Consider the following 27,978-nt stretch of genomic DNA (forward strand, 5'->3'; position numbering starts at 1 on the left):
TTCAGGATAGGAGACAAAGTGGTACGTGATGCTCTCTTAGCTGTCACGTACTACTGCTGTCCCGGAAATTTGTTATCACTCTATACAGAGTAAAAAGGATGCTATTGCTGTGAAGGGATATATGGTATGACTTGACCAGTGCTGCGCAAGAGAGCATTTCTGCAGGCTATTGTTCCCACGTGTTAGTAGCCTTCTTGTGTAAGCTAACTGATACTGTCCCTGTCCCCTGCGAGTCCAGTTACTTTCTATTGATCTAAAACCTGCTAGAGGGTTTGGTGCTTGACAGAGAGGTAAAACTCCTTTGCTCATTTTAGCTCTGTTGAAATGAACATATGTCATCATCATAGTTAACAGTCCAAAGTGTGACGTCTAAGTAGCTGGTCTTATTTCTTCTTTAAGGGACATTGTTACTACATTTTTGTACCAGTGTTTGAAAGTACTGCCTGAAGTGATCTGAGATCACTAAGAGCTGGTGATAGAGATGAGGCCTTTCTGTTGGCAATAATAATAATAATGTCAAGGTGTATGCTGGAGGTCTCCAGAACAAATTACAAGTTCCTGAGCTCTATGATTAGAATGGATCCTCAGTACCCATACACTGTCACTGTAATTTTAGGGCCAGTTTTAAAGCAGAATGCAAAAATGTAACACTTGTTAAAGCTGGATTTCTTTCCCCTCTTCATTTCAAGCTTAGAGGCAAGTGAGCGTTTAGGTGACAGATGCATGTGTTTGTGGTTATGTGTTTGTATTAATACAAGTACTTAAAGTGCCAGAGCAATAGAGAAGGAAATGTGGAGTGCTTCTGAAAAATATCTGATTAATTGCCCTTAAATATGAGAAGGAAATCATGGAACATAATAGCATAAGGATGGTTCAGTTACCAGTGCCAAAAAAATAAAAAAATTACTCGGTACATTGTCTGAGTGAAGAATCGATCGAAGTTTGAAATCTTTGTAAATTCAGAAGAGAACCTGTTACCGGTAAGTCCTTTGGGCAGACTGGTTAAATCAGCATCTTGCTAAAGCTATTTCCAGATCTGTTTGTGTTCCTCTCTCCTGTAAGTACACTTCCATTTATGAGTTTTGAGTTTATCTCAACAGAATAAGGAATAGCTAGAGAACTTTTTGTCTTATGCATTTTATGGAAATAGGTAAGCGCAATGTTTAATGTGTAACAGAAGTCTTGGTTTTGAGTGCCGCCCTGTATTTAGACAATGGAAATTTATTCCTTTAATAACAAATGATAAGAATATAGGGTTGAAACGTGGCCAACAGTTTGAACTGTTCACCCAGTATAAGCCAGTGGCAGCAGATTCTCAGCCTGCAATGTTCTTTAAACAGAAGGCAGTGGATAAACACGGGTGAAATAACACGAATGCCAGAGGAAGGGAAACACGTTGCACTCCCCATGCATCGTCTCTGTGTTGTAAGTAAAAATGGCAATGGGTAAAGAACTAGTGGGGTTAGATAGCTGTAGTGGCTTGGCACTGATGTTGCAAAGGTTGCAAGTGGTAGAGCAGCTACTGAAAGAGTCTAGTTTATAATGTAAGGGTTGTGCGCAGCCAAAATGTGACTTGTTAAGTGGCCAAGTCACCTAAACAACTCCAGGAAAGTTAAATTGAATTGAAGCCAGGAAGTAAATTTTGTTGTGGGGAGGATGGATGAAAAGAAGGGATAACTAGAAATTAAATGGCTCTATGATTGTTTCGTGACTTCTAAAACTGATCCTTCCAAATCACACCATTAGCAGAGCAATGATTCAGACAGTGTTCTTGACCATGCTGTGCCTGTCTTGAAAGCTGATGCTCATAGGAGTTCCTAGAAGTGTTGGATGGTCAAAAACAGGAGGAGATGGGAAGCTCTTGGACTGGTCCTTCTCTTATGGAAATATATGGTATAACTTGTTTCATCAATACGTTACTCCTTCCTAAGTCTTATAGAATTCCTACTGCTTTCCTTTGCATCATCTTATACAGACTTGCTATAGCCACTCTCTCCCTGATCTCAACTATGAAACTCCCAAGATTCTTCAATAGGCAGCAGTACAAGACTCTCTGTAAAGGAACTCAGATGATAAAATTATTTATTATTTTCTTCTTCTCAGATGAAATTTATGTCCCTTTGAAATTATTTTGCTATTAGCACAAGAAGCTGCATAGCATATATCCTGTCTCAGTTCCATTCAGAGATAGGTGTGCACATTACTCAAAAGGAAATTCGAAGTTATAAAGAAACATGGATATAGTTTCTCACCTCTTTTGAATAAAAAAGATTGCATAGTCCATGTATCTTTCTGGTTGCCCTCTTCTGAGCCTTAGACGTATATGTAATATCTTTCTCACAAAAGCTGGTCCAAAATGATCCAAAAAGTGGCCTTTACAGACAATGCTGAAATAAATTCCTCCAACAAGGTTTTTGGTTTTTGAGGTTTTTTGGTGTAAATCCTTTAAATGGCAGTTTTATTCCAGGGCTTTAGTTTCTTTCTTCTGTGATCACTCTTTTCTTTGTCTTTTGGAGTGTGCAAACAAGGACACAAAGTTTGTTTCTGTTACAGCTCATTCATGATATCCTAGCAATGTAAAGGTTCTTCAGTAGAAATCAGAATGTATGTAGCAGAGTAAGTTCATACTGTTCTTAAACATGCAACGAATAAAACTTCCTTTTACTGTATGGTTCCCTAAGCTGCTTCATGAATGTTTTTTTGCATCCCTCTGAATCTTAGTCTCTTCTATCTTCCCCTCCCCTCAGCTTAATTTCTTGCCAGAACATTTCACCCTCCCACATATTCTTCCTTCCAGGTCAATGCTGCATGGCATAAAGTGAACAAATGTGTGTAGTTTTGACAACCTTTGTATGACACCCTGCTTTGCCACCTTCCCACTTTTCAAGCTGTTGCCGTTCATGACTATATGCTATCCTACCACTCGGGGAGCTGGTAGTTTTGGGTCCCATTGAATTTCAGAAGGGATTATGTTCCTAAATCTCATTTACACTCTTAGCCTTATCTTATGCCTTCTAAAATAATAATTATTATTAGTTCAATCCTCCATGCTTTTGGCACCATACACTTTGTGTTTGTTGGTATTTTTTGGTATAGTATTGCATCTTGATTTCTTTTCACAAATATGTTTCTATCCAGAGGAAACCATTTGTCTGGTGCATTTCTTAATTCCTTGGAATTTCTCTGTCGTTCTTCACAGAAGCCTTCTCTTTATGTGAATGAATTCAGAGAAGATTAAATAGCATTCCAAGTAGTTTCCTTTTAGTCTCTTTAGGACTTTGTCTCACAGATCCATAATGTCGTTGGGCTGTATTGTTACTACATTCCCTTTTTTCCCCCAAAAGTGTTTTTAAGCACTTTTTGTTCTTTATACATTCTCCTTGTTTTTTTCTTATCTCAGGAGCCAAACATCCCCTTCCTCAGTTTCATTTGTCGTACAAATGCTGACCTCTTTTGACTTTGGTTGATATTCCTGTGTGGATTTACCAGGAAAGTGTGATGTCTTCATTTTTGTCTTCCACTATCTCCTTCTGGTCATTGAGCTATGCGATTGTTAGTAGTTTGCAAATGCAATAAGCTAACTTTCCAGTGTACTCAAACAGTTGCTTTTCCTGAACAGTGTTTCTCCCTCCATCCTAGGAGGAATATAAGTCTGTTGTCAGAGGATGTAGGGAGGCAACTAGGAAAGCTAAGGCCTCCTTGGAATTAAACCTTGCAAGAGAGGTCAAGGACAACAGAAAGGGCTTCTTCAAATACCTTGCAGGTAAAACCAACACTAGAGGCAATGTAGGCCCACTGATGAATGAGGTGGGGGTCCTGGAGACATAGGATAAAAAGAAGGCGGAGTTACTGAATGCCTTCTTTGCCTCTGTCTATACTGCTGGAGGCTGTCCTGAGGAGCCACGGACCCCTGAGGCCACAGAAGAAGTCAGGATAGAGGAGGAGTCTGTCTTGGTTGATGAGGGCTGGGTCAGGGACCAATTAAGCAATCTGGACGTCCATAAATCCATGGGCCCTGATGGGATGCACCCGCGGGTGCTGAGGGAGCTGGCGGAAGTCATTGCTAGGCCACTCTCCATCATCTTTGCTAAGTTGTGGGCAACGGGAGAGGTGCCTGAGGACTGGAGGAAAGCGAATGTCACTCCAGTCTTCAAAAAGGGCAAGAAGGAGGACCCGGGTAACTATAGACTGGTCAGCCTCACCTCCATCCCCAGAAAGGTAATGGAACAACTAGTCCTTGGTGCTGTGTCTAGGCACATCAAGGATAGGGGGATCATTAGGGGTACTCAGCATGGCTTCACCAAGGGGAAGTCATGCTTAAACAACTTGATAGCCTTTTATGAGGATGTAACCCAGTGGACAGACGATGGTAAAGCTGTGGATGTGGTCTATCTCGATTTCAGTAAAGCGTTTGACACGGTCTCCCACAGCATCCTCGCAGCTAAACTGAGGAAGTGTGGTCTGGATGATCGGGTAGTGAGGTGGATTGTGAACTGGCTGAAGGAAAGAAGCCAGAGAGTGGTGGTCAATGGGACGGAGTCCAGTTGGAGGCCTGTGTCTAGCGGAGTCCCTCAAGGGTCGGTACTGGGACCAGTACTATTCAATATATTCATTAATGACTTGGATGAGGGAATAGAGTGCACTGTCAGCAAGTTCGCTGATGACACAAAACTGGGAGGAGTGGCTGACGCGCCGGAAGGCTGCGCAGCCATTGAGAGAGACCTAGACAGGCTGGAGAGTTGGGCGGGGAGAAATTTAATGAAATATAACAGGGGCAAGTGTAGAGTCCTGCATCTGGGCAAGAACAACCCCATGTATGAGTACAAGTTGGGGACAGACCTGTTGGAGACCAGCGTAGGGGAAAGGGACTTGGGGGTCCTAGTGGACAGCAGGATGACCATGAGCCAGCAATGTGCCCTTGTGGCCAAGAAGGCCAATGGCATCCTGGGGTGTATTAGAAGGGGTGTGGTTACTAGGTCAAAAGAGGTTCTTCTCTCCCTCTACTCTGCCCTGGTGAGGCCGCATCTGGAATATTGTGTCCAGTTCTGGGCCCCTCAGTTCAAGAAGGACAGGGAACTGCTAGAGAGAGTCCAGCGCAGAGCCACGAAGATGATTAAGGGAGTGGAACATCTCCCTTATGAGGAGAGGCTGAGGGAGCTGGGTCTCTTTAGCTTAGAGAAGAGGAAACTGAGGGGTGACCTCATTAATGTTTATAAATATGTAAAGGGCAAGTGTCATGAGGATGGAGCCAGGCTCTTCTCAGTGACATCCCTTGACAGGACAAGGGGCAATGGGTGCAAGCTGGAACACAGGAGGTTCCACATAAATATGAGGAAAAACTTCTTTACAGTGAGGGTAACCGAACACTGGAACAGGCTGCCCAGAGAGGTTGTGGAGTCTCCTTCTCTGGAGACATTCAAAACCCGCCTGGATGCGTTCCTGTGTGATATGGTCTAGGTAATCCTGCTCCGGCAGGGGGATTGGACTAGATGATCTTTCAAGGTCCCTTCCAATCCCTAACATTCTGTGATTCTGTGATTCTGTGATCCATATCCCTCATTGTGCAGGAATGCAACTACTTCTATTAGATGTATTTAGTTCTGTTCACCCTGAAAGGATGAAGCAAGGATTTGATTGTTTTGCTTTAATAGATACTTTTTCCTCTGGTTTCTCAGCTGCTGCTCAGTGTCTCTTACTTAGACATGCCCAGGTGTTTTTCTGGTCTGTTGTTGTTTGGTTTATGTGTCTTGTTTTAGAGTGTTTTACTGTTGCACGTGTGTTCGTTGATAGCTCTGGAAATACCTACAAATATCTAAAACATCATTTAATTTCTGAGTAAATTTATGTATCCAAATCAGAATTTTTAGTTATTTTTTTCTTGTGAAAAGATCCCAAGTTTTTCTTCTTGTAGGTATCTGAAACATGTTACATGCTGCAGAGGATCCATGAAAACCTGGATTTTCATTTTGCTTCTGTGGTGGATTTTCATTGTATATTTTTTTTGTGTATGATCCCAGGGTATGCAGGTGTGTATCAAGCTGCGTTTTCACAATTGCATTGCATTGCATTGTAGTGGAGACTGTGAATGCTCTTTTGGATAAGGTAGTAACTGTCAGTACTGTTGATTGACTCATTGTGCCGGTCTTTGTGTCTGTACTCTGAATAAAATTTTCAGGGTGGCAAGATCCCTTACCAGGCATATAAGTGGTTTAGGCACTCTGGAAATGCTGTCTCTCTTCATGCAGTGCAGAGACACTATGAGACTTACTTATGTATTATTACCAGCATGCAGTAGTAATTTAGATATGGCTGTGTAGATGGGGCACCATGTGAACAGTCATTTCTAGTGCTTTCCTTTCAACTACTCATTTCTGCATTTGGATATGAGAATGCTGTTGTATACTGAGGGTAGATTCTGTGGTCTTTTAGATCCATAGGTGCTGGCATGGATTACGCTACTTGCTAACCTTGTTATTCTACTTGTGCAGGTAGTCTGTAGGTAAGTGTGATATGTGAAATCTTCTGAATATGCAAAATTGAGATTTGCAGCTCGCTGCTGTTCTTCTATTTTTGACTACATCAATTACTGTTAACTTTTGCCTCTTGGCTAGGTATCCTTCCTTTTATGTCAGATCATCCCATGCCGTTACCTTGCTTTTGGAGTTGCACGGTGAAGTCCTTTCATTCATTTTGGATAAACTTAATTTTAAAGATGGATTTCTGTGGTTTTGGTGTGGGCTTTTTTTGTTTGATTGATTGTTTTAAATTGGTGAGAACTTAGTATTCCATTTTCTTTCCTTGTATTGCATATATGAGCATCCTTTCTTTTCTTGTGCTGCCTTAGGGTTGTTCAAAGAAAAAAAATGCCATTTTTTTCCTTAACATGTAATCGGTACTTCCTGGTGTTTCATTTTTCTTCATTTTCTTCTTCATGTTTTCTCTTTGCCTTCGTGTTTCACATTACTTAATACAAATTCTCTCACTCTTCCCTTTTCTTATTTTAATGTCTTTCATCTGCTTTCTGACTTTGATGTAGGCTTCTAAGGCCATTTTACTTTTTTCAGACATGGGTGGCTAGACCCTCTTCCTGCTCCAGGCCAAGGTTGTTAACACCTTCCTGGAGTACTCTCAACCCTTTGTGTGTGGGGTGCAGGAAAAAGACTGAGGTGGAACTTGCATTGTATACAGCCATGACTCAATTGTTGGTCAGTTCTGAGGGAAAAGCTCTGCTTTTTTCCTCCTTCGTTCTCCATTCTTACATCCAGGCATCCTGTTGTTGCAGCAACACCACCAAAAGGTATCCAGCAGTTTGGTGTACAGCAGCTCAAGGCTTGTATAAATGTTAAGGCTCTTATAATACTTGATCAACACCTTAAGTCAGCCCAGCACTGAAGTACATGCAGAGCCATTTGCAACATCAGCCCACTCTTCAAGCAGAAATAGAGGAGGTGTCTGTGTAGAAGTGCTCTGCCATTTTAAGGCAGTGCTGTTGTTCCTTGACTGTGGATTTGCTTCCTAGTCCTTTTCTCAGGTGCTGCTTTTGAAAAATAAATTAAAAAAATCCAAAACCTCAACCCCGTCATCTGTTTCCTATTTACTGTCAGTTCATTGTGCGCTGTGTGCTAAAGCGCATGTTTGGAAGCAAACTTAAGTCAGTTGCTATCTTTCCACTGCCTTCACTGGTTTTGGAGCGGTCATGAAAAAGTGTGGTTCACTGAAGTCAGTGGAAAACCCTCCCATGCCTTTAGTTGTCTTTGGACTCTGTGTGAAGTGTTCCTGGTGGAGCTGGGTTGCACCTGCATGCTAGGATAGCTGTCTGTCAAGCTGATTCTCAGAAACCAACAGAAGCCCTATACACGTGTGTTAATCCTGGGTGTTTTTCTTCAGAAAGTGCTAAGTTTTGCACCCCAGAAGGATTGCAAAATAGTGAAAGCATTTGGCAAAGCAAAAGGGGAAGAATACACAGACAGAACTAGGGACATGCATGCTACCATTGTTTAAGTGTAAGACTCTCCATATAAGCTCTTCAGATGTTTTTTTTTTCCTGTAAATACCATATTTATCTTAATTGTAATGGAGAAATATACTAAAAATTGTAAGGTGGGCAGGATGAATCCTGGTTGAAAGAAAGTAAGAATTCAGATATTAAAGGTAGAATTTGCTTTTGGCTGTTGCTGATGACAAGGAAAGCTACTTTGTGTACGTATTTTTTCTGTGGGAGTAGACGTCAAGCTATCTACTTTTGCAGTTGTCACATACCAGATTCTGCAGAAATATGTAAATATCAACTGGAAGTTCAAAAGGTGGAATAAGGAACACCAGCTGATAGAGGAAGTAAAAATTTCTGAAGTATAGTAGATCATAGAATCATATAATCATAGAATGGTTTGGGTTGGAACAGACCTTAAAGATCATCTAGTTCCAACCCCCCTGCCACAGGCAGGGACGCCTTTCCACTAGACCAGGTTGCTCAAAGCCCCATCCAGCCTGGCCTTGAACACTGCCAGGGAGGGGGCAGCCACAGCTTCTCTGGGCAACCTGTTCCGGTGTCTCACCACCCTCACAGTAAAGAATTTCTTCCTAATATCTAATCTAAATCTCCCCTCTTCAGTTTAAAACCGTTACCCCCCGTCCTGTCACTACTTGCCCTTGCAAAAAGTCCCTCTCCAGCTTTTGTAGGCCCCCTTCAGGTACTGGAAGGCTGCTATAAGGTCTCCCCAGAGCCTTCTCTTCTACAGGCTGAACAAGCCCAACTCTCTCAGCCTGTCTTCATGGGAGAGGTGCTCCAGCCCTCTGATCATCTTCGTGGCCCTCCTCTGGACTTGCTCCAACAGGTCCATGTCCTTCTTATGTTGGGGGCCCCAGACCTTCCAAACAACAACAAAACTTCCTTGTTCTGAAAATAATGTTTTTTAAACCTGTAACTTTCGTAGCAGTGGATATCACTGAGGCTAGAAACCTTGATGATGTGATGGAAATTTTTGATCCCTTCTTCCTGAGGAAGGGAACAGTAAGCTACAAACTAGACTTTAAACAGTACCCTACAACAATTTGACTAGTACACGTACAAAAAAACCTCTTTCTAGTGCTATGAACTTTCTTTACACTGTCATATCCTTGTCGGGAAATCTGTCTAACTGTGTTTTGAGCTTTTAGAAGCATTGAACCTGGTAGCCCAGACACCAGACTGAAGATACGCAAGTCAGCAAATATGCTCTGAACCATGCATCCTTGTGGACCTCAAGGTCTTGTTCCAAAAGAGGGCAAGGGCACGGTTGCTCCTTTGAGGGAGAAGAGACTTCTGCACAGGCTTGTGGCTCCTCAACGTCTGTCCTGTGCCAAAGTAAAGGAAGTGGGGAGCCTGTTTCAAACACAGGAGAAATAAAGCCATGACATTTGAACTGGTGGAGCTTACTGAGCCCTCATGATGAGCAAACCTTCTGTAAAAGTGGTGGAAACAAGAGATGATAAATGCTGCATTGTAATCCAGCCTCAGTTCATGAGGCTTGGATAGGAAAAACAGAAAGTATTTCATTCATTTTAACATAGTCTTTCATGTTTCTGCCTTTGTCTTTGCTGTACACCTGGTGATGAAGCCAGGGAAGCCCGGAGACATTCATCTCTTGCTTGCGTTTTGTTTGCGTGTTTGGTTTTTTTGGTTCTGTTTGTTCGTTTTTTGTTTCTTGGGCATGTATAACCCCTTTTATTGTGAGAAAAGAAAGTAAGCATTTTACTCTTTTGAAGACAGGTAGAGAAGTCTCCACACTGAGTTCTGTATAGGCCTGTTTGCCTTTTGTTTCTCCATACTAATTGGTTAGAATGGGTGGTGTTAAGTTCCCACAAGTATGTCTGTTAGAGAATTCCTACATATCCAGCCTCAGGGAATTAAGCTTTGGAAAATCAAATACCCATCAAAGCAGGAGGTGACTGGTACAGTTTGCATCCCAACTCCCCAGGTGACTGGTACAGTTTGCATCCCAACTCCCCCTGCCCCTTTTTCTTTCCTTCTTCCAGAAAGCTTAAGAAAAGAGCCTTTTGTCGTCTTTCCTGAAAAATTACACTGAAATTCATCTGTGCTTTTTTCATCTGTGTGTTATTCATCTGCTTTCATTTGTGCCATACATGGGCAGCTGCGGGTTATATAGGACAAAGCAGATGAATTCCTAACCTCCACATTCAAACAGTGTGTTGGGAAAGGTTCAGCACCACCCTCCTCCACTCCTTTTTTGGGGGGTCCAACTAAAGTATTATAGCTTTCAGTTTCAGTACTGAGACATCTCTGGACTGTGTTTCTCCACATTGCATTAAATTAGTGTGACAGAGTTTTTCTGGGTTGTGTAAGGGATGTGTATAAGGGATAAGACTGGTTTTAATTTAAATCTGTCAATTCTTCCCCCTCAAATCAGATCTAAAAAGCATAATTTATACTGAACACCTTTTGATTTGTAGAATGCACATTAGATTAGATTAGATAAGAAGTGCTGCCCCTCTTTTTCTTAATCCCTTCGGAAAGCTGTCGGCTGGATTGCATAACCAACATCTTGATCAACCCCTTCTAAAAGCCAGTAGGTGGTGGAGCAGGCGTCAAACTTTTTAGATTTGTTGATCCACCTAGAATAACAACTTCCCTCTGTTTCTCTACAGACTCTTCATACTCTGAGCCTCCTGATGTTCAGCAGCAGTTGAACCACTACCAGTCTGCAGCTTTGGCCAGGAACAACAACAACATCAGCCCAATCCCACTTTCCGGGAGCGCTGCAGGAGTGGAAAAAACAGAAGCCATCCTTAACTGTGAATTTTGTGAATTCTCCTCGGGTTACATACAGAGCATTCGGCGTCATTACCGTGACAAGCACGGAGGGAAAAAACTCTTCAAGTGCAAAGATTGTTCCTTTTATACAGGCTTTAAGTAAGTACTGTGCAAAAAAAGATAAACTGAACTCCTAACGGGTTTTTTAGCACTTGAAAAGACTTCTGAGATCTTTGAGAGCTGCCTGTAACTAACAGAAACATGGCCGCTGCTGACCAGGGAGAGGAACATAGGAATTGCCATGCCAGATCACAGCAGCATCCATGTAATCCATTTTCCTCTCTCCTACAACAGCTGGTACCATCTGCTGCAGATGAAAACACAGTAAGTCCCTGCACTAGGTTTTACTTGCTGGAGGAAGTGGTACAGGTAGCACTGTTTCCTCAGCCTAGGCAATTAGAGGGCTACCCTTATCCTCAAGTGTGAAAATTTTCTCTACAAAAATAGTGTCATTTTCTGGTGCAAGCAACATGAAGCATGGGATGATCAAGTGTCCTAGGGAGACGGGAGAATTTATATCACCTTTCTGAAGAAATCTTTCATGTAATTTTATTTCCCACCATCTATCTAGCTGAAATGCAAAGCATTCTCTAGCGTATCTGATAGCATACAGAGACATTTCAGAAAATTCAAGTAGATGTGAAAAATTTAAAAACTTGGTGCTGTGTGTGTTTCTCTGTGTGTGTGTTTTTAGCTGCTGTTCCATAAGGAAAAAAAAAGGCCTATGCATTATTCATCATTTCCTCCTGAGATGCTGGAACCTTGAGAATAACACTCTCAGCTGACATTTGAGGTCTCAAACTTTTTAAGTTCTTAGGAGACTGGTGACACTATGACTGGACAAAGGAGAGGAGTTCTGTTGAACAAAATGTTGAGCACAAGCCTGAGAGAATCCACACAAGAGCATAGTTACATATCTCTAGCCTCTGTTGCTTCAGCCCCTTGCTTCCTCTGTGGTATAATTTGCTGCTTCTGCTTTATATCCTGATTGCTATCTCTCTTAAAGATTACCAGCAGTTGCCAGGTCCGTTCAGTCTGTTTATATCTTGCAAGTGCCATTTTCTTCTACCTGGATGAAATGAAATCATCTTAAATCAAGCAGCATTTAAACACATTCATAGTTGCATAAGGGAGTAGTGTTCTTTCATGTGGTGTCTCAAACATTCAGGGATTAAGTCTTGCTTCTTTTAGAAGCACCGCATGTTTTCTGTCTTTAAAAAAAAGAGGGAGGGACACAAAAAAACCCCATACAAGTCTCCTCTTCAACTCACCATAGAAACTTAAATGCATGAAAGCACTCACTGAAGGTAATAGAAATACACCTGTAGAATTCAGTGATTGCTGGATTAGGCCGAAAGCCAGTTGTGTTAGTAAGTTGCTTTGTGTTCAAGCTAACAGTCTTGAAGAACTTCAAAGAGACTTCTAACTCTAGTTCAATGTGACAAGCTGCTTAGCTTTTGCAAGCTTTACTAGTGCTTTAGAAAAAAATGACCAAGTGCCCCAAGTTTACAGACACCTCATATTTCAGTAGTTGAGCTTGTGGTTAGGGAGGTGTACAGTTAATTTTCTCTGTATGCATATCTCTTGCAACTTTCAAGTACACAGCCAGTGTAATGCCAGCATGATGTTTTTTGTTCAAAAGTACCGTGGAGTATTTATTCATTCCTCCACATTAATAAGTAGAGTATTCTTAGTCTTGGCTTTTTACATTCTTACAGCTGATGCTTTAAAACTTAACTAGTCAGTGCCAAATTCACTGTGAATGCAAGTCTGTTTTGAATCCTGAATCTAAACATTTTAGCTGGTTTTGGGCTTGTCCTAGAAAGACAGAGGTGGTTGAGGATGTTATCTGCCTCCAGAAGTAAGTCTGTGTCACCTCTACAAGTCCAGAACAGTTGACAGATTTTGTTCAACTTGCTAAAAATTTAATCTTTGCCACAGAAAGTATACTGAATATTCCAGCCTGGAGACAAATAATGAGCATAAAAGATAGGAATTCTTTTGCTATCTTAACTATAGCAATGTGACTATAGAGCAACCCATGCAAAAGAATATCTTGTCAGAATAAGTGTTCGTTACTTGAGGATATGAGCCTGCAAATTCCTCTGCTCATGTGTTACTCATGTGAGTAGCCCGACTGAAATGCCATGTGGCACTGTGAAGACAAGGGTGAGTGGTATCTGTACCATTTTACGCAACACGTTCCTTATAGAGCCATGACACTTCATCGTTCCCTGCACACCTCTTCTGACTGCTTCCATCTCTCCCTCCTGTTTCACAGATCTGCTTTTACTATGCACGTGGAAGCTGGGCATTCGGCAGTTCCTGAGGAAGGACCCAAAGACCTTCGCTGTCCTCTTTGCCTATATCACACCAAATATAAACGCAACATGATTGACCATATAGTTCTGCACAGAGGTAACAATATCCCTGTATGTGTCTGTATCTGATGAGGGGAATGCTGAACAATGCCCTTGTCTTTCAGACTGGTTTCATTAAATTTTTCCATGTTTGTACATCATTAAATTTTCCCCTCTCTGTCCATGAGGACAAGTATGTTGAGTAAGTCATCAGCCCTAGAGTATCTTTTGTTTCATTTCTAAATGGTGCATCTTATTTATTTCCTGTAAAATTCAAAGTTATGCTGAAACAGAGCAGATGTAAAATTGTTTCTAAGCTTTTAATCTAGAGAGGTTAACAGTCATCAAACACCTGTTTAGCAAGAGTTGCTCTAATTTACAGCTCTGATCTAGGCCAGAGTTGTTTTCTGCTTATGTCCTTGTTATTATAAAGTCCTTGCTATCGTATACTCTGTGACAGGGTATATCAACTAACCACAGAGGCCCCAAAATGTCCCTTGATTACTTGCTGGAGTTTTTTCTCTTCAGTGTTCTTAGGATCAAAACAAGAATTATCATATTTTTGTTTTCCTTTAAGACTCCTTTTCTATCTCCACCTCTCCCTTCTTTTTTTAAAACAGCTTAAAAGTGGGATTAGGGATTTCTGTATTCTATTAACTGCAGGCTTGCTAGCTCAGAAGAGACAGCTGTTTGGTCTCTCTGGGCTGGGATTCCTGCCCATAGCTATCACACTTGATGCTTGTAGATGGTCTGTTGGCTGCTGAAATCCAAACCCATGTGTTGGGATGGCACTCTGCCTGCTTGCAGGTTGGGCAGAGTTTCACAGTAGGGTATTAGTCGTGAGCAAACACAAGTTTTGCATGCCATCTTTTTCCTGGAGGAGATCCTGGTGTGACAAGCACTATCGTAATTCCTTGTAACATACCACTTTTCAGTGTTGGTAGCTTAAAGTCCTTCGTGTACCAAAGTAGTGAGGTTGGCAGAGTTCGTACAAATTTCTGTCTGCTAGCAGGGCAGTTCTGAGGGAACATCTGGGAAAAATGACCTGTCAGTGATTCAGAAAGCATGTTACAAAGCTGCCTTATTTGGTTGTAAGAGTTAGGCAGATGAAGGTGTAGCTTTGTCAGATTTTGCTCGGCTCCGGGGCGTTCTCCAGAATTAGTTCACTTTAGAGGAGAGGAGGGTTTCGTTAACCCCTGTGCAGGGGAGCATGTGGTTCCAAGTGCTGCCGAGGTGTGCTCTGGTTTGTGGCTGTGCCGGGGCTCCAGTGGACCCTGCCAGACAGACAGGCTGAGGGAGAACTTGATGAACTTAGGATATTTTTCATCATGCATTGACTTGACGCTGGGAATGTCCAGTTGCAGAAATGGAAGAGCACTTCATGAGCTCAAGCAGCTGTACTGCCTATATAGAGCTGTTTCTGACCAATTGCAAGGAGGTGGTTACCTCCTGGGTAAGTGACACTGTAGATCTGTTCTTTTGTAGAGCTGTTGCTTCAGTTGCACAGACCAACCTTAAGCCTTTGTGCTGCTGAAACAAAGCAGATTGCAAAGGACATCATGAGAGCATTGGGAGAGGTAAAACAGAGTAAAAGAAGTTTTAATGCAAATGGAATTTTAGCTGATAAAGAATCTTGGAGGCCACTGAGGAAAGGAGAAGGGTTTTCTATGGCATCAAGCATCCAGGTAATAAAAGAAGTAGGGTCCTTCCTTAAAGTTCTTTCTGGTGCATATATCCAGCCAAAAATACCCTCCACCATTGCGTTTAATTGTGTGGCAGCTGAAGCAGGCAATTTTTATAAGATGTAACAAGCACTGAAAGAGAGACTGAGCAATGGTGAATGTAGTCTGAGATAGCCTTGCTTTTTTATAGCCATTGCATTGGTAAAACAAGGACATAGCCCTGAGCTGTGGCCCAAGAATATTAGTTTTGAGGTAGATGGAGTGGCGCAGTGTGTAAAATCAAGAGTGAAGGATTTGATCCATTTAATAGTTATTGTTCCTCCTGTGTTAAAAAAAACATGTTTACAGATGCGTGACTTACATTACTTCCAAGTTGCTGCATCCCTAATCCTTGGTGAAACAGCATGTGCTTGAAATTGAGAGTATATTTGCCTCTTAATGAGTGGCTACAGAAGCTGAGTTTTACAGGGCTAGAAGGCTGAATGTCTAGTGAGGAAAAATTAGGCAAGGAATTTACTTCCCATTGAGAATGACGGCAAACAGGAAGCCTCCAAGAGCCTTCTTCCATGCATCACCTATTCCTCATCAGTGTAAAAGCGGTTCACCATCCCTTCTGCGGGCACAGATGGAGCACAGACTCATTACAGGTGGCCTGTAGCAGGGGACTGACATGGCTAGAGGCTGCTATGCAGGTAGGTGAAGAGAAGTTTGGCTCTCGATTTCTTCCTGTCCTTTGTAACAGGCAAGCCTGGTGAGAGGAGACACAGAGGAGACAGTGAACTCTTGCTCTGTGGCCAGCAGAGGTGTTGACCTTTAATTTAGTCTGGTCAATGCAATTAGTTTTCATTATTCCTTCCAGTAGCATTCCCATCACCCGTTTTGAAACACATTGGTATTTTTCCAGGGCGAAATGCAACTTAGCAAGATCACTATTGGGTCTGCTTTAAAATCCTTGGGGCATTATTTTTTAGTTCTTTTGGTGATCATTTTATTCTCTTCCTGGTAGTGAGAACAAAGCAGTGATTTTTTTCTTCCATTTAATAGAAATCACACCCATTTCTCTTGAATAGTAACTTTAAGATAAAAAAGCCAAATTTTCAAATTCATCTACCTCCCCAAAATCTTCATTGCTACATATCCTGATTCCTTGCACGTGTTTTTTTCTGGCATTATTCCTTGTACACACAGCTTCATTGATACATGTGGAACCCTTGTGCTGTGCTTGCTTTTGGCTACTGGAATGCAAATGCAACATGTTCTGTGACTGTAGCTTGGATTTGCAGGCAAAAGTGTTTTCAAACACCCAACATGACCAAATAATTGGTCTGTGTCTAGATGGTAGGACTGTTTTGTTTGTACTTGCTTTACCTTTAAGGGAAGGAAATAACTTGTGTCTGCTGTGTTATGTTGCCGAGTAAAGATTTTTCCTTACAATTAAGGACTGATAGAGTCATGGGCTCTTTTATGCCTTGAGCGAAAAAATGTATGTCTGCTCTGAGATACTGTACTGCAAATACCTAGTGCATTAATGGTCCTTCAATTTAATCTCTGATCTGCATTACAATTAGCCTGAATATTTCAGTCTAATAGAATGGTTGGATTTCTTAAGCCAAGACGATGCTTTTTAGTTTTCTGTTTTGTTGTTGTTTTTTAATTACACCTCTTGCTAAATTGTTCCGTGATTCAGGACATGTTTTTGTGAGGTGTATACAGTAGTCTTTGTTTAGACACTTCTGAACTTTGAAGAAGTCTACACATGAATAAAGAAGCTTCCTCTTTCAATCTGTGTATGGGGCTTTATGGTTTGCTGTAATTTTGTGAGCTGCCCTGTAAAAGTTTTAAATCATCCCCTGAAACTGAAATCCTTCAGGCTGGAATTGATGTTTATTTTGCTTTTCTCATGTTATTGTGCTGCATTTAACTTGGGGAGTGTGTGTGTGATTGTGATGTGAATTAGGAAATGCTGCATTACTCCAGACTGATAGATAAAAAGTTTTATACCATCCCATGTTTTAGCTTTTTAAATCTGTGCCAGGTACTAGAGGAAAAGTGAAGTTTCAAATATTTTAATTAATGTTTCTCTTTTTGAAGACTTCACTTGACATTTTCACTTTTGAAACCAGCTGCATCACTTATTTCAGTGAGTTCAAAAGCACACAGCTGCAACAACCTTGTAAAAAGTCTTCTTATGGCCCCAGAATCACAGCTTTAAATTCTGTTGTCTCTTAGACCCTATTGTCCCCTCCCCTTTTTCCACCCTGAATGGCCACCACGTGGTGTCTTTATAGGTAGAGAAGCTGTTGTTGGTGTAGAAAAGAATTACAAGTTCACAGGGTTTTTCTTTAAGGCATAGCTTTGGGGAAAACTTCCACTTTTTGAAGTGGCCGAAGAGGAAGTTATGAGATAGGATAACTTTTCTGTTCAGGGAGAAGCTGACCAAGATGAAGTATTTTGTTGGGCTGTGGAAAAAGTCTTGTGAGCAGCCGTGGCATGTGGATTGGCCAGAATTGAATGAACAGTGGAGCTTTTGCCACCTTCCAGAAACCCTAAGGGAGTTTGTATTTCTGTAATTGTCTTTGAATGTGATATTATCCTCCTCACTAACGAAAAAGGGCTGTTGGCTCAGATCCATATGTGGATTGCCACTTCTCACATTCCCCTAGCCTTCATGTCTACCATCTGAGATTCAGGACTGGTTTTTTTGTTCGTTCGTTTTAATCTGTCATTAGGGATGAACATGCATGAGGAGGATCAAACTCCTTCTTTAATCTATGGTCCATAAGGGGTAACAATGCTAAATTTCAGTGTTCTAGTTCAAAAGGCCAGTTGAGTGACAAAAGCCCATAATGAGGATCTTCTGGTGAGTGACCGTCTTAGTCCCCAGAGAGTAGCTTTAGATGTGATGGTGAAGATACCAGCTCCGATTTTTGTAGGGCCAGCAGGGTGATGCATTGGGAAGCACCCTGCAGCTTCCCTGTTTATTACATTTCTAGCAGCCGTTCCTGGCTGCTGTTAAGTACTGAACCAAAATGGACTTTTGGTCTGGCTGATTTATGGCTGGTTTTGTATTCCCAGGCTCTGCTACTCTGACTCACAGGTGGAGTGTCATTTGCCCCAAAACCTATATTCCCATCCTCTTCACCCAATGAGCAGTTATGTTTGTGAGGACACCTGCATTTGTAGCTTTGGAGGATTAACCCTGTCATTGCAGGAAGAACTTTTGTCTTGTGTTTTTTGTGTCAGTCCAGCTTAGCTCTCATTCCTTTATAGACCGACTACCTACCCAAATAGCAGATCCTATTCCTTGTGTGGGTGGTAGTGCCCAAGCTGTTGACCTGTGAGCCCGGTATTTCATAAAATTTGTTAAGTGAATGTTGTCCTGTCCCTACAGAAGAGCGGGTCGTTCCCATTGAAGTCTGCCGTTCCAAACTGTCAAAGTACTTGCAGGGAGTTGTTTTCCGCTGTGATAAGTGTACCTTTACCTGCTCCAGTGACGAGAGCTTGCAGCAGCACATAGAGAAGCACAATGAACTGAAACCTTACAAATGCCAACTCTGCTACTATGAGACCAAACACACAGAGGAGCTGGACGCTCACCTTCGAGATGAGCACAAGGTAACATCCAAATAGTTCTAATTTGTAGCAATCTACTCTTTGCAAATGCTGCATTAATTTACTTGCATGTGAACTCTGAGTAGCCAACTTGCCATTGTTTTTTTTTTCCTCTCCCTCCCCAAATCTGGAAACTAATCCCTCCCATGCTGGGCTTCACATCTTCTGTTTTCTATTATTTATTTTTTTCTTTAGAAACTCAAAATTGAGGGTTTCTAGAACTGTTCAGATTGACCAGAATTCGGAGACTGTTGCGTGCAGAGGAGGATGATCTGAAAAAGGCACTTGTGTTATGCTAAGTTTATTTAAAGAGGGAAAAAAAAAGGGTTGTGAAACAATATTAAGGCTGTGTGATTCAGCCTCTCTAAAAGGCAGGAGATTCCAAACATAAGATTGCTCTGGCAACTTCAGCAGCGTGACGTGCCATGCATATTTTAATAACAAAGAGGGCAATACATTGCTGTTTACATTTAACAAGGGAAAGATAAACAGCAAGTATAACCAGGTCCTAAGTTAAGACTGCTTTGGAGTTTTTGTGGAGTGCCTGAGTGCAGACCTGATCCAGTCTTTGAGAAGTCATTAGAGGCTTTCCACAGACTGTTAGCTTTGAATTTCTGTAACTGTGAGCTGTGTAGCTGAAAGACACTTAAGTTCTAGAACTGAGATGTGTTTTGGAGAATTTGTTAAGAGTGCTTCCTTGTCACATTTCCAGGGGAGGCAGCTGAGCTGCCCCGGCCCTCGCTAAAAAACTCACTCCAACTTCATTGACTGAATGACACTTTTCCTTACAGCCAAATACATTTCTGTTGACAGTGTTAGCAGCAGAAGTCCCAGCAAAAGTTTTCATGCTTAAATATTTGGCTGTCTTATAAAAACAAACTCTGTAAACTTATCTGCCCTCTTTATTACTTCTGGAGAGTCTTCTGCAATTCACATGGTACGGGAGATGCTCCACACCTCTTAGTCACCAGAGCAAGGCGCCTGGAGTATCCAGGAGGCACTATTCCTCATTATTTTGACACAGTGCATCAGGCTGTGAAGACTATTCCCTTACTTAGCTCTCCCTTCCAATCTGGACCTGCAGTGATGGTGCCAGTAGTTTAGGGTATCTTTTCCCCATTTCACTGTGGTAATTTATGTCTTGCTAATTTGTGTCAAAGTTCTCGCTCAGATACCCAAGTGGTATATTGCACCTTAAAGAGTTCCTGTGCATGATCTGAGTTGAATTAAGTGCCTTGCACGTGGTCTTGTTTGTTTAAATCTCAGTGGGTAATGTGTTAAGTCAGAGAACCTCGTCACAGCTGTCGGGGTGGAGTAGTGCTAGGTGTCTGCACACCGCCGCATTTAGGATAGTTTGCTATTTGGAGATATACTACAGTCTAATTCACATGCTCCTTAGGTTCACTCACATTCCCTTTCCTGCAGAGGAATAAAAAATAGTCAGTGGGTGTTGATATTTCATTCAGCATCTTGCAGGAGGTGGTGTACTGCGCTCATTCCTCCATCTCCATCCTCTCTGCCTCTGTGGCTCAGTGCCTGTGCTGCTGGAGGGCTTTGCATGAAAGATGAATCCAAAATCCTTTCCAGCAGTGATCAACGAGCTCAGAGGGCGCTTGTCATCCAACAAGTATTAGCCCTGGTGTCCTGGTTGTGCTCCACACTCTCCGACTCTACTGTAAATCTGGACTGCTCCTCTGCTGTTGCTGTTGGATGTGGTGGAGTTCCTGACTTCTGTGCCCTAAGCTGCTCCTTTCATACTGTTGCTGTGAACTGTTAAGTAGCTAGAGCATTTCACCCTAGGGTTAGCTGAATTTGACTGCCAGGTGAAGTGTTCCCATTATAGTCTGTATATCAGTTTAGTGCACTTTGCAGTGCACTTTGCAGCCCTTTGTAATAAAAATTAATCTGTTACTAATGAGTGAAAGTGTATGCGGCACACAGCAGCCATGTGCTTAGAAAAGGACCATCCTTTCATGCATGAAGCTGAATAAACCAGTCACAAAGAATTTTCCTTCAGTGTGGATGTGCAATAGCAACATTTGATCACAGTGGTTGAATGGTCCCATAAAAAGAAAATGCAGCTTACAGTGGTTGGCATTTCTCTTTTTTTTTTTTGTTTGTTTGTCTTAATGTATCAAAACCAGGAAGCAGTGAGGGAGGTTTACTGAACGTCATTAATTTTTGAAAACCAAAAATGAGAAATGCAGAATAAACAGCAAAAGAAGAATCATTATAATTGAAAAGAAATGGGTGTTAATTTGATTAGGTGACTGTGTGTCACCTAAAGCTGAGTAGGCTTTGGGGTGTAGTCAACTTTGTTTTGCATATGTGGTGATTTTTCTGATTAGCTGATAATTATGCTGACAGATGACAAAAGTGCTTCTTTCAAAGGTGAGTCGTAATTTTGAGCTGGTTGGACGGGTTAACTTGGACCAGTTGGAACAAATGAAGGGGAAAACAGAGAGCTCAAGCAGTGATGAAGAAGAAAAAGAAGACGAGTTAAGCCCCAAGACTGAAGAGAGAGGTCAGTGCATCTCTTTTTGGTTTTTTTGGCACTTCAGCATGCCCCACCAGTCCCACCAAGCAAGGTCAGCTGTTGACTCTACAGCACATTCCTGTAGAGCCTTTCAGGCATGCCAGCAGGAGCAGAATGGGGCTTTTGCGAAGACACTGCTCCTGGGGGAATCTCGTGTTCCTAATCCTTATTACAAGTTTTCTGTCTGTTAGGAAAATAAGTACTATGAGAAAAAAAAGATAGCATCTGTGTCTTATCTGCCCATGCAGCTAACATCTGTACGGCTTGGAAAACTATGTAGGTGGGAGTATTTTAGTGGTCTGTCAGATTTTCTGTTTTGGTAACTAATTTTCAGCTTTTCATTCGGTATTGTTCAAACAAGGGATGAAGGGGTCGTGACCAAACATTTTTTTGGGCTGTTATTAACTGTGCCCAGCATTCCTTGTCAGAGGGAGTCAGTCCTGTTGCAGTTGCTGCAGTTGGCAGCTGTGGAGCCAGGGCAGGTCTATGCCCCACCTGTACCATTTTGTATTTAAATATGTGGCAAATTCATGTCTAAGACTAATCCCACTGCCTTCACAAGGCACAACTCTTCAACATCTTTAGCCCTGTGATGTCTTAATGTCAGGTTCCTGGGGTCACCCACTCTCCTGACGCTGACGACCGCAGTTAGCCGAGTTCTATGTACTTTAACTAAAGGTATGCCACCATGTTTACCTTTTTCCTCCTGAATTTTCAGCTTTCAGATTCACTCAGGAGTTGTTCACAAAAGAAAATGTGTCTTCCTACATCTTTTTGGACCTTGAAAAATTCCAGTTTCTGGATTCACAGGTTGTTTACAGAACAGGAGGGGCTCAGATCGTGCTTCTTACCTTTTAATAGCAAGACCCCAGCGTCTTCGCTTTTGTTTAGTGTCCCTGCAGCATAAATCCAGTCTGCACTTATCACTAGCACTTCATTTCAAGTTGTTTAGTGATAGCTTTTATTTAAATGAGAAAGGAAGCGAGTTGGATAGGAAACCATTTACGTTTTAATAAAGAATATCCTTCACAAGATCTTAGGTAGAGCAGTAGAAAAATCAGAGGAGGACCTAAACGGATGTTTGTTCCTAATGCATTTCAAAGTTCAGCATTAGTAACTCATGTGGAAACGTGCTTGGGCGTCTGTTCAGGGACAGCTTTGACCCTCAAGAGCTTCATGGCTGGAACAATGATTTGTGTAATGATTTGACTAAAGGACCAACTCACCTTAGTTGCAGATGCAGCAGGCTGATTAATGTTTTCTGTAGACCCACAGCTAGCAGGGTATGAAGAGTTGTGCTGTCCTTGTGAGGATTACCTTAGCATTACATACAAGCACAGGTGCTGAAGTGACCTTGGAAGCCACGGTATGTAGACCAAGGAGAAGAAGGTGCTATCTGCCAAGTCTTACATATGTAAATGCACCATGGGGAAGGGAACAGCCCAAGTGTCACGGTTTAAAGCTGGGCCAGTTATTAAACCTGTGGCAGATGCCCTCTGTTATCCCCCCCCCCTCCCCCCAGAGGGAAAGGGAAAGGGAAAAGGGAGAGAGGCTTCCGGGTTGGAAAGTTAAAACAGTTTTAATAAACTATAATAATGAAAAAAAATAATAATAATAATAATAGAAATAATCAAATATATACAAATATATATACAAAACCAAGATTGAGCTCCCCTGAAGTCAGCCACGTCACCACCGGCACTGCAGGGCAGGCTCCGGGAAGGCCCAGGCTGGGCCTAGCAACGGTCGAGAGCTGGATTCAGGGATGCACGGATCGGGATCGGGGGCAGCAGGAAAACAGACGGAGTCCTCCTTGGACACCGGCCATAGCAGAAAAAGGGCGCGACCCTCGTGATCCCCCCACTTTATACCGAGAATGACGTGTGTGGAATGGAATACCCTCGTTGGTCAATTTTGGGTCACCTGCCCTGTCTGCTCCCCCCTGCAGCTGCGACCCCCCCCTTCGGCTTTTCACTTGTAAGCAGTGAGGAATTCATCAGTGACCTTGGTTTCTCTAAGAATAAGTACAGCAAGAGCCTTACTGCACAACATCCCTACCGGTGCCTCAGCGATAACTACAAACTTCGGGCGTTATCAGTCTTGGAGGCAGACACTGTCTGCAAACATGCAGTTACTTAGAGGAGACTTAGCTGAAAGCAAAAATCACTGAAAGGAAAATCGGCCTGGTTTAGGCCAAACCAGGACACCAAGGTGAAGCTTATTGTTTAAATTGGCTTTGGGTTACACTGTGAAAATGTGAAAATATCACCTTCTATGCTGGAGATTTAAATTTGCAGGGATAATAGATAAGTGTTATTCCCATGTTTCATGTGATCAACAGTTAAGCAAGGGATAGTGTCTTAGTAATTCTAATTTTTATTTTGTACTTTTTTCACATGGATCTGTGTTTCTTTAGTCTGTGACTGGCTAAAAGGATTTCTACACGGTTGTTCAGATGACCAGTCTAAAAAAATCATACCTATTTCACAGTTTGTTTTGCAGCTGTTCTTTCCTGACTGGCCTGTAGGGTCAATGTTTCGCCATTGTTATTTTTCCTCCTTTTTAATCTGTTACCATTTGTAATATATTATACTAAAGTAGGTAGAATATGCAGAAAACCCTTATGGCTACTATAGCAAGGGTATTTAGAAAAGATCCAGTCATATTGACTATATTTTTCTAGACAAGTTGTGGATTACCACTGTAAGGTGCAAGATGCAAGATACACTTTCAAAAATATCCTGCTGAGACAGGGACTGAAGGCATGGTTGGATGCTGAGTTGCATACTGACATCTCCATATGGGTTTTCAGAAGATAGTTCTAACACAGAAATGGTTTGCCCTGTTAGCAGAGGACCAGACCTATGGTTTTAAATATAGCCTATCACAGTGGCTAATGCTGTCACAGCTTTCAGACAACATCAAACTGTGTGATACTGTATGCCACTTGGGTGCTTTTGACAATTCTAGCATTTGTGGTGTTAGCAGGAAGTGGTACTTGCTGAGAGTGCCTCTGTGTGCTCTGAGTATCTGGAAGCAAATGCTGTTTGAACCCTCTGAAGTCTGTGACTTTGTCAGAACCAGGATTTCTTTCCATGAGTTAAACAGCTGCCTAGATCCACCACTTTGACTTCAGGCTAGTATGTCCAGTACTGAAGGTGCAGAGAAGAATGTGTTGCTTCTCCAAATGGGCTGTTGGACAGTGGCCCAAAGAAGGGCTATTGCCCATGTGAACAGGCAGAGCTGGGCAGAGCAGAGCTCAGCAGAGCTGAACTGCTGTCTTGGATGGGAAAGGAAGGGAGTGGTTGGCAGCTGGTGAAGGATAGTAGAAAATATATTGACCTGGGAGGAAGAACATGAGGGGGGAAGAAGAGACTGCCTGGCATAGACCATGGAAAGAACAGCTGACCGTGTTAGGGACTGCATCCCAGAGGGTCTGTCTGTCTCTGCTGGCCTTTATGTCTTGGTCTTAGCAGAAACTGGAATTGAGAGGGTTTTTTCCACGGTAGACAAAAATAAATGTCCATGAGTGCTTGTATGTGTGATGCAGGAAAACCACAGAGAGGTCAGGTGTCTGTGTAGTCTGCTACCTGTCTTCTGCAGGCCCCAGAGAACAGCAGCTTCTGATACTTCTCCAGGGAAGCAGTCCAAATTCACAGCCCTAGAAGCAAAACTGATTAGGAAGTAGGGTGAACAAGATAGTGTTTTCTGAAGAGGACACGGATTTACTAGAGTAGCACTTGCAAATCTTAATGGGTGTTGCATGTATAAATCATAGACTAGTTTAGGTTGGAAGGGTCCTTTAAAGATCATATAGTCCAACCCCCCTGCCATGGGCAGAGACATCTTTCACTCAGTCAGGTTGCTTGAAGCACCATCCAACCTGACCCTGAACACTTCTAATGATGGGGCATCCACATCTTCTCTAGGCAACCTGTTCCAGTATCTCAACACTATCATCTTAAAAAATTCCTCACTTTTGTCCAATCAAAACCTACCCTCTTTCAGTTTAAAACCACTACAGGCCCTGGTAAAAAGTCACAGAATCACAGAATCACAGAATGTTAGGGATTGGAAGGGACCTCAAAAGATCATGTAGTCCAATCCCCCTGCCGGAGCAGGATTGCCTAGACCTTATCACACAGGAACGCGTCCAGGCGGGTTTTGAATGTCTCCAGAGAAGGAGACTCCACAACCTCTCTGGGCAGCCTGTTCCAGTGTTCGGTCACCCTCACCGTAAAGAAGTTTTTCCTCATATTTATGTGGAACCTCCTGTGTTCCAGCTTGCACCCATTGTCCCTTGTCCTGTCAAGGGATGTCACTGAGAAGAGCCTGGCTCCATCCTCATGACACTTGCCCTTTACATATTTATAAACATTAATGAGGTCACCCCTCAGTCTCCTCTTCTCCAAGCTAAAGAGACCCAGCTCCCTCAGCCTCTCCTCATAAGGGAGATGTTCCACTCCCTTAATCATCTTCGTGGCTCTGCGCTGGACTCTCTCTAGCAGTTCCCTGTCCTTCTTGAACTGAGGGGCCCAGAACTGGACACAATATTCCAGATGCGGCCTCACCAGGGCAGAGTAGAGGGGAGGAGAACCTCTCTCGACCTGCTGACCACACCCCTTCTAATACACCCCAGGATGCCATTGGCCTTCTTGGCCACAAGGGCACACTGCTGGCTCATGGTCATCCTGTTGTCCACTAGGACCCCCAAGTCCCTTTCCCCTACGCTGGTCTCCAACAGCTCTGCCCCCAACTTGTACTCATACATGGGGTTGTTCTTGCCCAGATGCAGGACTCTACACTTGCCCCTGTTATATTTCATTAAATTTCTCCCCACCCAACTCTCCAGCCTGTCCAGGTCTCTCTGAATGGCTGCGCAGCCTTCCGGCGCGTCAGCCACTCCTCCCAGTTCTGTGTCATCAGCAAACTTGCTGACAGTGCACTCTATTCCCTCATCCAAGTCATTAATGAATATATTGAATAGAACTGGTCCCCGTACCGACCCTTGCGGGACTCCGCTAGACACAGGCCTCCAACTGGACTCTGTCCCATTGACCACCACTCTCTGGCTTCTTTCCTTCAGCCAGTTCACAATCCACCTCACTACCCGATCATCCAGACCACACTTCCTCAGTTTAGCTGCGAGGATGCTGTGGGAGACCATGTCAAACGCTTACTGAAATCGAGATAGACCACATCCACAGCTTTACCATCATCTATCCACTGGGTTACATCCTCATAAAAGGCTATCAAGTTGGTTAAGCATGACTTCCCCTTGGTGAAGCCATGCTGAGTACCCCTAATAATCCCCCTATCCTTGATGTGCCTAGAGACAGCATCAAGAACAAGTTGTTCCATCACCTTTCCGGGGATGGAGGTGAGGCTGACCAGTCTATAGTTACCCGGGTCCTCCTTCTTGCCCTTTTTGAAGACTGGAGTGACATTCGCTTTCCTCCAGTCCTCAGGCACCTCTCCCGTTGCCCACGACTTAGCAAAGATAATGGAGAGTGGCCTAGCAATGACTTCCGCCAGCTCCCTCAGCACCCGCGGGTGCATCCCATCAGGGCCCATGGATTTATGGACGTCCAGATTGCTTAATTGGTCCCTGACCCAGCCCTCATCTACCAAGACAGATTCCTCCTCTATCCTGACTTCTTCTGAGGCCTCAGGGGTCCGTGGCTCCTCAGGACAGCCTCCAGCAGTATAGACAGAGGCAAAGAAGGCATTCAGTAACTCCGCCTTCTTTTTATCTGTCTCCAGGGCCCCCACCTCATTCATCAGTGGGCCTACATTGCCTCTAGTGTTGGCTTTACCTGCAATGTATTTGAAGAAGCCCTTTCTGTTGTCCTTGACCTCTCTTGCAAGGTTTAATTCCAAGGAGGCCTTAGCTTTCCTAGTTGCCTTCCTACATCCTCTTACTGTAACAGACTTATATTCCTCCCAAGTGGCCAGACCCTCCTTCCATGATCTGTACACCCTCTTCTTCCACTTGAGTTTGCCCAGCAGTTCCCTGTTTAACCATGCAGGTCTCCTGGTACCCTTCCTTGACTTCCTACCTGCTGGGATGCTCTGATCTTGAGCTCGGAAGAAGCAGTCCTTGAATGCTAACCAACTATCTTGGGCCCCCTTACCTTCTAGTACCCTGTCCCATGGGATTTCCCCTAGCAATTGCTTGAAAAGGCCAAAGTTGGCCCTCCTGAAGTCCAGGGTTGTGATTCTGCTAGCTATTCTGTTCCTGCCACATGATATCCTGAACTCTACCATCTCATGGTCACTACAACCAAGGCTGCCCTCAACCTTCACCTCTTCAACCAGACCCTCCTTGTTAGTGAGAATAAGATCCAGCAGCGCTCCTCTCCTAGTTGGCTCATCCACCATTTGCATCAGAAAGTTATCATCAATGCACTGGAGGAACGTCCTGGACTGAGGATGGCTGGCTGAGTAGGCTTCCCAGCAAATATCAGGGTAGTTGAAATCCCCCATGACAGCCAGGGCCTGTAATTGCGAGACTGCTCTCAGCTGCCTGTAGAAGGCCTCATCACCCTCCTCATCCTGACCTGGTGGCCTGTAATAGACACCCACAACAGTATCACCCCTGCCAGCCTGCCCCTTAATTCGCACCCACAAACTCTCAACTCACTCCTGCTCCGCCCCTGGACAGAACTCAATACATTCTAGCTGCTCACTCACATAAAGAGCAACTCCACCACCTCTCCTTAGCGGCCTGTCTTTCCTGAACAGGACATAGCCATCCATGACCACATTCCAGTCATGCGAGGCGTCCCACCAAGTCTCTGTAATTGCCACTAGATCATAGCCCCCCGACCGAACACGGATTTCTAACTCCTCCTGTTTATTCCCCATGCTGCGTGCATTGGTGTACAGGCATTTCAGGGAGTGAGCTGAGCACACCGATTTCACCCCAGGGGGATGGGAGGCCTCCTGGTCTACCTCAACACCAGAGCGTTGCCCCAG

At 43.2% G+C, this 27,978-nt stretch overlaps 1 protein-coding gene across 4 annotated transcripts in view; it reads left to right on the top strand.

Annotated features, from left to right (window-relative positions):
* The window catches only part of ZNF462 (zinc finger protein 462), a 98,418-nt gene that overhangs the window by 64,612 nt on the left and 5,828 nt on the right, over positions 1-27,978 (top strand). For all 4 annotated transcript variants that reach the window (XM_068423838.1, XM_068423837.1, XM_068423840.1 and 1 more), the window contains 4 exons: positions 10,645-10,909; positions 13,092-13,228; positions 18,244-18,467; positions 20,856-20,988. In XM_068423838.1, coding sequence (XP_068279939.1) covers positions 10,645-10,909; positions 13,092-13,228; positions 18,244-18,467; positions 20,856-20,988 — 759 coding nt within the window. The remainder of the gene's footprint in view (positions 1-10,644; positions 10,910-13,091; positions 13,229-18,243; positions 18,468-20,855; positions 20,989-27,978) is intronic.

The sequence above is a fragment of the Nyctibius grandis genome, chromosome Z, assembly GCF_013368605.1.
Source record: "Nyctibius grandis isolate bNycGra1 chromosome Z, bNycGra1.pri, whole genome shotgun sequence".
Taxonomy (NCBI): Eukaryota; Metazoa; Chordata; class Aves; order Nyctibiiformes; family Nyctibiidae; genus Nyctibius; species Nyctibius grandis.